The sequence below is a fragment of the Erpetoichthys calabaricus genome, chromosome 12 (genome assembly GCF_900747795.2).
Source record: "Erpetoichthys calabaricus chromosome 12, fErpCal1.3, whole genome shotgun sequence".
NCBI lineage: Eukaryota > Metazoa > Chordata > Cladistia > Polypteriformes > Polypteridae > Erpetoichthys > Erpetoichthys calabaricus.
In genome coordinates this window covers 142,223,158-142,235,854 of record NC_041405.2, presented here as the reverse complement: position 1 = coordinate 142,235,854, position 12,697 = coordinate 142,223,158, and the positions used below count along the sequence as shown (strand labels likewise).

The following is a 12,697-nucleotide window of genomic DNA, read 5'->3' as shown; positions in this document are numbered from 1 at the left end:
GTATGTCCCACTTCATCTATCACCTCATTAGTTATTAACTGCCTCTGGTCTTATCCTCACACTGTGCCAGCTATCCTGTTTTTTTTATATGTTCACTTCCCCAGGTTATGTGCCGTTTGCAACTGCCTATCATTGTGCTTCAAAATTGGCTTTCTCTAATACCTGCCTCTCTTACCGCAACAATTTTGCTGCAACACCTGAACAGAATAACAGTCATCTTTAAGCATGTTCATTCCTGAGCAAAGCAAAAAAACAAAGAAGGCAACTACTGACCTCTGTGCATTTAATTCCCAGTAAACCAGTTTATCCGTTACCCCTAAACTTATCCTCATTCTAAAAAAAAAAGCTTTAGTTGCTCTTGCCTCTCACCCATTAACCTGTACTTAATAATATATATTATTAGTTTTGCTTGAGGCTCAAAAGTCCTGCTTTTAATCACATTTTCAAACAAATGCCTCTAAAATTCCCCCCCCCTTTTCATCTTTATTATTTTACTTGAAAACAACTGTATGCAGCTGGCTTTATTCCACTGCTTTGGACCAAAAATACCTTTCAACTACATTTATTTTCGACTACCTAACATTAATGTTACTTTTGTTTTGTGCTCAGGCAGATCTGTTCTTTCTTCATTTTCTATTGTCATAGTACCTCACTGGCACCAAATCTTAAACTTATTCTTTACCAGCTAAACTCGGCCTGTCCCATCATTACATATGCATCATTACCTTCCATACCAGCTTTCCACACTCGTTACCCAGTCCTGTGCCACATGGCCCTGTCATTACCCCACTAGCACTCTCTGCCACTGCTGTTATTCTTATTCCGTGTGTTCTGTTTGTTTGACTTACCCCAATCAATTCATCATCCCTTGCTGCTACCCTATTGCCTCTTCACTCAGTCTCTACTCGCACCCCGAAAGGGCTGCTCCGATTCTAATCCTAATTCTGAGAGACCACCATCCTCTTGCTCAGTTATTGCCCTCCCTGGCACTGACCCGTCTCGGTTTCAGCACCTACTGACCCCAACTTCCATTTTACCCTCTCGGTCCTCAATTCTCCCCTCTAAGGGCCTATTTCTACACATTCTCTTACCCTCTGCCTGGGGTCCTAATGTAGTTAATAAGCCAACAGCTATTGCTCCTTGTATCAAACTATGCCAGTTGCCCCAGATCTTATCCCTGTTTATGACACCTGTATCTTCGATCTTGTATTCCATGCCTTCGGTCTCATTCAAATTTCACTTCTTTAAACCCTACTCCTAATGACAAACCACATCTGCTAACCCTTCTAGAACTTCACTGTTGTTTCGTCTACACCCTTAATAGCGTCTGTCCCACTCGCACTCCCGATCAATGCCACTTACCCCTGCTCCAACCCTCATTTTATAAAAACTGCTGCCATTCTTAAACTTGGTTCAGTGCCACCCGTGAATGCTGTCAAGTAGGTCCTTCCTAGCCAACCCTGCTCGCCTTGCTCATGCCCCAGACGTGCCCGCTCCCGTCCTCCCTGCCCCGGACTTACATAGACAGGTAGCGGCCAGGGGTAAGAGGCTGGCTCGGCTCCTGCCGGAGACTTCAAGCGTAGCTCCAGCTTCTCTCCCATCTCCAATCCTCGGACAGCAAGCTACAATTCAGTCACTTGGGAGGCACATATATAAAATAAATAATCCTAAGAATAAGAAGAATCCAAGCGGCAGAGGTGAACGGATCCTCAGTCACAGCAGCTCCGACCCTCCTGCGCCGCCGCCATCTTCAACCGGCGTCAAAAAACGAGCACAACCCGGCAGCTACCAATGCTCTGTACCAGGGGGGACCACGGGCGCAGCCAAGCTTCAGGCCACACCGCGTCAAGCACTGCGCTCGTTTTTGAAAAACAAGTCGATTTCTTGAACGTTAGTCGAACTCTGTAGATCCCGCTCTCCACTTCTCCTAGAGGGTGGTCGGCTGCGTTGTTATGATACAGTCGGGTGGTACTTGCCCGTCAGGGTCAATGGGCGGGACGTACCATGTGCTCAGCGCGGGGGCGCCTTGACTCCATGCCTCCCTGCAGACAAAGCCAAGCGTGCAGAGAGGGGGTGGGGGTGGGGAGCTTCGTGGGTTTCGAAAAATGTCACGGTTTCCACAAGTCCGCCTTCACGTCACGACTGATTAGCTGTGAGTAATAGTGGCGTGGATTTTATGAGTGTCAGATCACGTCAATCTGATCGTCTCATTCAAAGAAATCCCCCTGTGGATGTGTTACGGAGGGACCGGAGCTAGGACGACGTACCTTCGACCCAGGGAGCAGCAGTGTCAAATACGCAGTTTGAGTTGCATTTTTGACTGTGCGGACTAAAAGAGCAGCAAGTCAGAGTTTGAAGGGAGCTGAGCCCTCCAGAGACATTTTATGTATAGTCTCAGGTGACAATGCCTTTATAATTCAACAGTTAACGTATCTGATTAAAAGGCTAATGGCCCTACCATGTCTTTCTTACTTACTTACATACTTGCTTGCACTTAGGCCACCAACAACAGCTCTTCAGGCATCTCTGTCTTGCGCCAGTCTCTTCAATTGTCCCCAGATGTGGGTGCCAGCAGCAGTTGTTTCTTTGAACAAAAGAAATCTGACAAACAAGAGCAGACCATTCAGTCCATCAAGCCTGTATCTCATCCAGATTCCTCTTAAAGGTTGTCATTGTGCATCAAGTACATGTAGTTTACTTCTTGGACTGCCTCTTTTCCTCGTTCCCTGTGGATTCCATGTGAGGCTTGCCTTGGGATGCTTGAGACTGAATTTAGAAGATGTGGCTTATCCACCTTCAGCATCATTGCAGAATCTCTTCCTCTGTTGTCTTGTTCACTGCTGTAGTTCTTGATTACTTGCAGTATCAGGCCAGTGAGTCTGATGGATCCTTCTCAAAGAAGTGTTAATAAACGTGTGGGCCTTTTTGGTGGTGGTTGTGGTTGTCTTCCATGTTTCGACCCAATAGAGTAGGACTGACTTTATAATGGAATGGAAGAGTCTGATCATGGTAATTTTTGGACAGGTCCCTGAATACCTAGACATTCTTCAGCAGGAGCCGATCCTGACTCTAACATTGGTGTCCATCACACAGTGCTTGTCAACGATGCTGCCATGGTAAGGGAAGCTTTCCACCTCTTCTAATGCTTCGCCTTCCAACATGATGGGGGTGTACTAACAGAGCTGACCTTGAGGACCTTGCTCTTCCCTCTCTGGATGTTAAGTTCCAGGCGAGCAATGAGAGTTGTCTGCAATGACACTGGTCTTTTCCTGTATCTGTTGTTGGATTTGAGAGAACAGGGCCAGATCATCTTTGAGTTTCAAGGTTATCCAGCTGTGTCCAGGACATCCAATGGATTTCATTCCACTTTACACTGTGGGTGTCTTCATATCCTGGTCTGTTGCCAGCAGGAACAAGAAAGGTGACCGCAAACAACCCTGCCATACTCCTTTCTGTACTTGGAAGTCATTGGTGAGTTGACCACCATAGACCACCTTGCAGGTGTCAGGTAGCAGTTCTGGATGATGTTGGTGATCTTTTCCGGCACCCCATAGAATCTCAGCAGCTTCTACAGCAGGGTTTCTTAACCTGGGGTCCATGGACCCCTAGAGGATCCTTGGATGGGTTTCAGGGGGTCTGTGAGTGTCAGATAAAAATTAACATTTACGTTCACTATACAGCCCAATACTGTTGATTTAGAGTAGATGTAGTAGTAATAGTAGTAGAAAACATAGTAGTAGTAGATCTGTTTTAATTTGCACAGAGGATTGTATTTCATAATTATAACGAGTGGCCATTACTTTTTGCATTAAAAAAGGAGGTTTTTTTTTAGACTGTTTACTTTAAAGTTTAATAATACTTTGTGTATGTCATATATGCATGAGACAATCCAATTTCGATAAATAAAGCACATTATATTCATTACATGCATGTTTATGTGAATATTTCTATGGGGGGCCCATAGCATTCATCAGATTCTTAAAGGGGTCCGTGACTCAAAAAGGGTTAAGAATCATTGTTCTAGAGGATCTCCTTGTCCACGCTATCAAATGACTTCTCATAGTCAATGTTATTTGCTCTAAGTATACCTGAACCCCAAATCAAGCTACACCAGCCAAAGGCCCCTGTGATGTAGCCAAGGTCAGAACTGTGTCACACAACAAATTAAGTCCTGGTGTTGCAACTATAACCTGGATATTACCTACCAACCTCTAATGCCCCAAAATGTGATAGTCCAAGGTAGTGTTAATTGACCTTTCAGTACATCGTGGTGTGGAACTGAAAATGGTGGTGACCACTAACTTTCAATTTACCACACTAATTCAACTAAAAATCAGTAGAACTTTATTTACTAAAAATCAGTAGAACTTTATTTGTCCCCGGAGCAAATCTGGCTTTTTATAGAAGTTCTTTAAATAAAAACATATAAATAGGTAGATAAATAAATATACTGTATACACGGTGAGTCAAAATTATGTTAAGATTTGAATGGCAGAAACAATTTATTCACAAAACATATTTCATATGTGCAAGATGATTTACAGGAATGTCTCACCCTGTTTGCCATCATGTTCAACACACAAAAAACAACAAGCGGCAGTACCATTTAAAGCCCGGACACACATTTTGCGGGGAATAAATGATACCACAGTCCGTATTCTGTCCTTCAGGTTGTTGATATCACGAACTTTCCTGCTATACACGCGCTCCTTCACCATACCCCATATAAAGAAATCACAGGGTGTCAAATCAGGGGAGTGTGGAGGTCATGACAATGGTCCACCACAACCTATCCATCAACCTGGAAAGGTGTGGTCGAGATAAAAATAATTAATTAGTGTTAACATAATTTTGACTCACCCTGTATATACAGTACACACACACTATGGTCTGAACATACACCAGAATGACTAAAAAGTAAGAAAATTAAAAAAGAAAGAAAATTTCTGACTTGCCGGTCACAGTCACAGTGAGGTATTATACTGGCATGTTACTGTTGGTGTAAAGGAGCCCCAGGCATGTTTCTTCACACACCTCTGCTGAATAATTTGTTGGCTGAAAGTCCTCAGTGTTAGTGAGTTGTAGGAGATGTGAAGGATGTCACATTACACATTAAAGGAACACGGTCTCCTAAGGAAGAAGAGCCTGCTCTGACTTTTCTTATATAGTTCTCTATATTCCAAGACCCGTCCAATCTATCATTAATGTGGACTTCCAAGTATTTAAGGGAGTACACCGCCTCTACACCCAGTCCTGGAATAGTGACTGGTCAAAGAGGCCCTTTAGTTTGATTTGATTTTTTTTTATTTGATTTGATATACTTTATTAACCCCCAAGGGGAAATTGTCTTTTCGGGTTATCCTTTGGGGGTCAGAGTGCAGGGTCAGCCATTGTACAGCTCCCCTGGGGCAATTGCTCAAGGGTACAACAGAGTAGGATACTTTAGGTTAGTAATGGGACTTGAACAGGCAACCTTCCAGATACCATCACAGATCCTTAGCTACCGAGCCACCACTCCCTCCCCAAGTGAGGGCATGGGACATGAACCAGGGTCGTTTTGATGGTGGTATCAATACCAGTTCCTTGGTTTTACTGATGTTAAGATGCAGACAATTCTCTTTGCACCAACATACAAAGTTCTCCACCTGAGTCCTCTCCTCTGATTCATTCCCTTTATCCATATACCCCATACAGTAAGTGCAGAATCATCTGCTAATTTCTGCAAGAGACATGACCTGGTGTTATATTTGTAGTCAGAGGTGTAGAAAGTGAAAGGAAAAGAGGACAATTGTTCCTTGTGGTGCTCTAGTGTCGCTTACATCCATATCAGAAACACAGTCCTTGAGTCTCGCAAACTGTGGTCTGTCCAGCAGGTAGTTCATCATCCAGGACACCAAAGTCACATCCGACAGTTTCTTGACTTCAACCCCTCAAGACTGATAGCTTAACTTGGGATGTTGGCCACTGACCTTTAGTACCCCTATTAAGGGAGCCTAGTTGGATGGTAAATGCTGACCTTCAATAAAACACATTCTTTTAGCCCTACTTGATTGTTATTTTGTGGTTGGCAAATTTGAGATGTGCCTGCTGACCTGCTTTTGATAGTGTAATTTATCTACTGATTTCTATTTCTCCTGATGTGGTAGCCCAACCCTGATAAGTGGTTGCTGATCTTCAGTATCCTTGATGTGGGAAGCTAACAGAATGGTGATCATTGACCCTTAATAACCACTGCTTTGTATCCCTAGTTAAGGTCCTAGCTGCTGCCTTCCAATAGCCTCACTGTTGTAGCAAATAATTGGATTATTTTAGACAGCCTTCAAAATGCATAGTGTGTTACTCCAACTACCTTTGCCCTTTAATTACCCTTGTTGCAGGAAGCCAAAAGGATAGTGACTGCTGACTTCTAATACCCATGATGTTGTTTCTGATTTCACAATAGAATCTGCTGTGAGTGCTGCAATATGATAACCAAATTCAGAATGTATGGTATGTTAGTCCTACTCAGGATTGTGATTACTGACATTCAGTACTCCTGGTATGGGAAGAAAACTGACCACCACTACCCACAGTATGTATGCCAACTCAAGATCATAGCTGCTGACCTTCAGTACCTCTGTTGTGGAATTCTAACAAGATGGAGACTTTGGACTTACAATCCCCACAGTCGCGTGTCTGAGATCAGGATGGTGACGACTGGTTGCTAATAATCCCAATGTGGTGGATATACTGAGTTCTGTCTTTTATCCTCCAAAATACTTGTATTAGCAGAACTACTGGATTATGACTACTGACCTGTTGTACCCCTAGTGTGAGAAACCAATAGTGACTGCTTATGTCCAATACGTGCAGTGTTGTAACCCAACTTTATATGGTAATGGCTTGACACTACTTTCTAATATGTTAATCACTTATACACATCATCACTGATCTATCACACACCGTCCTCTAGGTGACGCGAACGTGGTTGATCAAGCTTTACACTGTCTCCAAGTGGCATGCAATCTAGAGGCTTCTTTCTGCAGCCTCCATGTTTCGCTTAGTGGTCCTTGTCCTTGTTACTCCGGTAATGCCAAGGCCCTATTCAGGGATGATCCTACAAACTCCCTGAAACCCACCTTTACTAACAAACACATTGTCCTCCAGACACCCCTGCCTCTGGCAGCCTTCACCCAGCTCCTGGTATTCAGCCTTCTTTCATTCCTGGGCCTACTCTGTGCTCTCCTCCCAAGGAACATTAAACTCAACTAGGATAAGCTGCTTCTTGGCCTCCAAAGCTAGCATAAGATCTGGTCTCGGTGTTGGCTGTATGATGTGAGATGGTATCTGCAATTCACTCTCTTTAAGTCACATGACTTCACCCAATCCCATGTTTTGTGCAACAGACCAGGAGCACAATGCTTCATTGTCTGCCTTGACTGCTATCCCTCTGTGACAAATACAACCGCTGTGATAGACAAGCAGACATTCTTACTGGCACTAATCCCAATGCTGATTACTTCAGCCATCGACGTGAGCACTTGATTGTGCTGCCAGAGGTAGCACTCCTCACTTAATATCATGGGACAACTGCTTAGAATGTGTTCCTAAGTCCGTTTACCGAGACATAATTGGTAAGTTGGTGTATCCACATCTCCTCAAAAAAAAAAAGGTTTGGAGGGCATGAACGAACATCATAGACTCCCTGGTTCAAAAACATTATCCTATGGGCATCACCCCTCCAGATATCCTTTCAGGGGCTCTTCAGCTTCATCTCCTGCTCCCATCTTATTCTTGCTCCTTACTGTTTTGTTGCCACTGTTCTACTACACTTTTTGTGTACTTCATCAAGCACCAGATCTCTCTTCTTCATACAAGCAGTATCATAACATGCCAAAATCCTGCTCCCAAGTCCAGCTCTGCTCTGGATTTCACTCCCCTCCAGGGTTCTGTGCTGGAGTTGAGCCTCAGCTTGGCTTACAGCTTTGATTGCAGTCCATTTCCTCCAAGTCCTCACAGAGATCTCCTAGGGTCAGTTGACCCAGTTTACTACAAATGCTGTTTTGCTTGTACAACCATAAACTTCTCCATCACTGAGCTAAACAGAAGTCTTAGCTTATTGCTGCTCCTTTGCAGCGTAATGTCACCCAAGCTGGGCGGTAATCCACCTCCCAAGGTACCAGTGTGATAACTTAGGATAGTTTTTGACTCCATGACTCTCTAAGGATGTCATTACCCTAAATATAGGAATCATCACCTACTAAAGTAGCCCAGATCAGGTTTGTAACTACTGCCCACCATGGTATTGTATCTGAAATCAGGACTGTAACCATTCATCACCCACATGTAATGTATTGTAGGATTGCTGGTGACCACTGATCTCCAAAATTTCAGGTATTGTGTCTAAGTTGACAAGTCAAGCTCTCAAAATGTGCAGGTCAGAGGGCACAGTAACACCTTATAATTCATATCGCACATCACACACTTTAGTCACAATCTGATCAGCAGAGCAGAAAAAACTGGAACATTAGCATATATAGATGTTGGCGGCCAGACTACTAATAATAAATAGATATGTATACTTCCTTAGAAGGCTGGTGTCCTTCAACATTTGCAATAAGATGCTGCAGATGTTCTATCAGACGGTTGTGGCGAGAGCCCTCTTCTACGCGGTGGTGTGCTGGAAAGGCAGAATAAAGAGGGACGCCTCATGCCTGGACAAACTGGTGAGGAAAGCAGGCTCTATTATAGGCACAGAGCTGGACAGTTTGACATCCGTGGCAGAGCAACGGGAGCTGAGCAGGCTCCTGTCAATCATGGAGAATCCACTGCATCCACTAAACAGTATCATCTCCAGACAGAGGAGCAGCTTCAGCAACAGACTGCTGTCACCGTCCTGCTCCACTGACAGACTGAGGAGATCGTTCCTCCCCCACACTATGTGACTCTTCAATTCCACCCGGGGGGGTAAACGTTAACATTATACAAAGTTATTGACTGCTATACCTGCCTTGCACTCTCCACCTTGCACTTTTTAACTTGCACTGCGCTTTTATTGCACTTTAATTAATATTTTTTTTATCAGTATGCTGCTGCTGGAGTATGTGAATTTCCCCTTGGGGATTAATAAAGTATCTATCTATCTATCTATCTATCTATCTATCTATCTATCTATCTATCTATCTATCTATCTATCTATCTATCTATCTAACTTAATAAATACAATGATTGACTGTCCACAAGTCAAAAACAAGGTTAGTATTGGGCAAACAGTTTAAGAAAAATCTAAATTCTTCAGCCGTCTGGAGTTTTTTTTTTTTGTTTTTTCTGTCCTCCCTGGCCATCGGACCTTACTTTATTCTTTGTTAATTAGCATTGCCAAATTTTTATATTTTTCCTTTTTTATTTCTTCATATTCTAAAGCAGTTTGAGTTACAATCATTTGTATGAAAACGTGCTATAGAAATAAATGTTGTTGTTGGTAACCACTAATTCCCCAAATGTAGAAGGTATCTTCTGATTTCCAATGTTAATTGAGAAATTAACTACTCTCCGAAAAAGGTCAGGCAGATTGCTGGGATCGGCTCAAGCTGCACTGGATAAGTATGTTAGGAAGGTGGTTAGGTTAGGTTAGGATCAGACAAATATCTTCTCACACCTTCTATGAGATAGCAGAACTCATGAAGGTGGATCTCCACTGTGGAAGGTCAAAAAGATGTCCAAACTAAAGGCACACCCCTTGAGGGTGACTAATGTAGCTGCCAGAAATCATCCCTTCTGGCCACATGACCAGAGTGTAAATGGGGTGACTTGAAGAAGAACTGGCAGTTCACTCCCTGCCACTGAAGAAGGAGAAACTGCACCCAGCTGAGGGAGCTCATTGTGGTGGGCGTTCGCCCTTGAAAAAGCAGAAAAGTCGCAAAAGAGGCACAAGTGAAACTCTAATAGCTAAAACCTATAGGCAATATAAAAGACTGTTGTGAGAAGATTCTTCAAAAACCTTATTTGCTTACTTCCTAATGGCTTGGCTATCATGATTCAGATTGGGTGGTCCAACCTGACATTTTTGAAATGATAGAGCCATTTCCATTGCAAACATCACTAACTTGTCTAAAAACTGTCCCCAGGACTCCAGTGTATATTTGGGTCCCTGCTGCTTTAATGGCTACTTGCTAAAGGCACAGCACAAGACTCCCAGCAATGTTGAAGAGGCGGGAGCTCTAGTTAGGGTCTAGTCTGTAAAGTAAAAATATCTGCCAGGAAGAAAGCAGACCATAACACATGGCTTTCTCTTGTGTTTGCCAAAGCCAGAGTGTCTTGTTATGCAGTTTACAGCACTGTGGATCTCCTTCCTCTGAGGCCAGGATGTGGGGAGTTGTGGGTAGCAAAGCACAGAAATATGCACCAAAATTCAAAAGCCTGGGGGACTTGGTTGTAGAGGGCTAATGACAAGGTGTTATTTAAAGATGCACAGACTTGAAGATGCAAGTAAAACAGAGAGTCATGTGCTTACTGTTTGCTGGAGGTGTAGATCACGGAGAAAAGGAACTAATTCTGTGAAAGAAACAACGGAAAATTCCAAGCACACAGGACTACAAAATCCTCTTGATTTTATTGTGTGCATGCATACAGTACACACTCAGTGAGAAAATTATTAGGGCCACCTTTACACGTTCTTATCCATGCAATTACCTAATCAGCCAATCACGTGGGAGCAGCGTAATGTGTCAAATCATGCAGTCATCACAGGTCAGGAGCTTCAGTTATTGTTTACATCAAACATCAGAACAGGAAAAAAGTGATTCCTGTGATTCGGATCATGGTGTGAGATGGGCTAGTTTGAGTAATTCTGTAACAAACACAGCAGAGTTTATGCAAAATGATGTGAGAAATAAAACATCTAGTGAGTGGCAGTTCTGTGGATGGAAATGCCTTGCTGATGAGAGATGTCTGAGGAGAATGGCCAGACTGGTTTGAGCTGACAGAACGGCTGTGGTAACTCAGATGACCACTGTGTACAACTTTGGTGAGTCATAAAGCATCTCAGAATGCACAGCACATTGAACCTTGAGGCAGATGGGCTACAACAGGAGAAGACCACGTCGGGTTCCACTCCTGTCAGCCAAGAACAGAAAGATGAGACTGCAGTGGGCACAGGCTCACCAAAACTGGTCAGAAGACTGGAAGAATGTAGCCTGGTCTGTCGAGTCTCGATTTCTACTGAAACACACAGATAGTAGGGTTAGAATTTGGCACATGCAACATGAATCTATGCAGCCAACCAGCCTTGTGTTAACAATCCATGCTGCTGGTGGTGGTGTAATGGTGCGAGGAATGTTTTGGGCAAACTTTAGGCCTGTTAATACCTATGAATCATTACTTAAATGCCAAGAGTATCGTTGCTGATCCTGTGCATCCGTTCGTGGCCACAATTTACCCATCTTCTAATAGCTACTTTCAGCTTGATAATGCACCATGTTGCAAAGCAAAAGGTTATCTCCAACTGGTTTCATGAACATGACAATGACTTCAGTGTTCTTCCATGACCTTCCCACTCACTAGAACTGAATCCAACAGAACACCTTTGGGATGCGGTAGAACAGGAGATTCACAGCATGAATGTGCAGCTGACAAATCTGCGGAATTTGTGTGATGTCAACATGGACCAGAATCTCAAAGGAATGTTTCCAACATATTGTGGAATCCATGCTGTGAAGAACTGAGGCTGCTTTGAGAGCAAAAGGAAGCCTAGATCAGTATTAGAATAGTGGTCGTAATAATTTGCTCAGTGAGTGTACATGCACTCTTTAGATAGATAGATAGATAGATAGATAGATAGATAGATAGATAGATAGATAGATAGATAGATGTGAAAGGCGCTATATAACAAGATAGATAGATAGATAGATAGATAGATAGATGTGAAAGGCACTATATAACAAGATAGATAGATAGATAGATAGATAGATAGATAGATAGATAGATAGATAGATAGATAGATCCCCACTCCTGATGCTTCCCCCTCACCTCTGTCTCAGATTAGCATGAATATATCGCTCCTGCAAGTGAACTATGATTCCTAGTGCGATGAGAGAAGTTGCAAAATCAACCAGAATGTTCAAGCAAATTATAGAAAAAAACCTGATCTAAATCTGTTAAGTAGTTCTGTAGTAAAAAGCAGACAGACAGACTAACATTGAATAGATAGATAGATAGATAGATAGATAGATAGATAGATAGATAGATAGATAGATAGATAGATAGATAGATGTGAAAGGCACTATATGATAGACTAGCTGTCCCCTGCAGCTCCACCCATGTAGTAGTGAAACAGGACAGTGAGGAGGCCCCGCTTGGCTCCCCACTCCTGACTCCCCTGTAAGCGAACTATGATTCCTACCACGATGAGAGAAGTCGCAAAATCAACCAGAATGTTCAAGCAAATTATAGAGAAAACCGTAGTTCTCTTGTAAAACACGGACACACATATAGATGTTGGATTTTAGATAGATAGATAGATAGATAGATAGATAGATAGATAGATAGATAGATAGATAGATAGATAGATAGATAGATAGATAGATAGATAGATAGATAGAATTGAAATGCACTATATATGATAGATAGATAGATAGATAGATAGATAGATAGATAGATAGATAGATAGATAGATAGATAGAATTGAAATGTACTATATATGATAGATAGATAGATAGAT

General features: G+C 42.7%; 1 protein-coding gene across 3 annotated transcripts in view; it reads right to left on the bottom strand.

Annotated features, from left to right (window-relative positions):
* The window catches only part of dot1l (DOT1-like histone H3K79 methyltransferase), a 127,628-nt gene extending 125,679 nt beyond the window's left edge, over positions 1-1,949 (bottom strand). Inside the window, exon 1 of one of the 3 annotated variants that reach the window (XM_028816433.2) lies at positions 1,521-1,949. In XM_028816433.2, coding sequence (XP_028672266.2) covers positions 1,521-1,601 — 81 coding nt within the window. In that variant the 5' untranslated portion in view covers positions 1,602-1,949. The remainder of the gene's footprint in view (positions 1-1,520) is intronic. The other 2 variants (XM_028816432.2, XM_028816435.2) reach the window with 2 other exon arrangements.
* Positions 1,950-12,697: the final 10,748 nt, after the last annotated feature.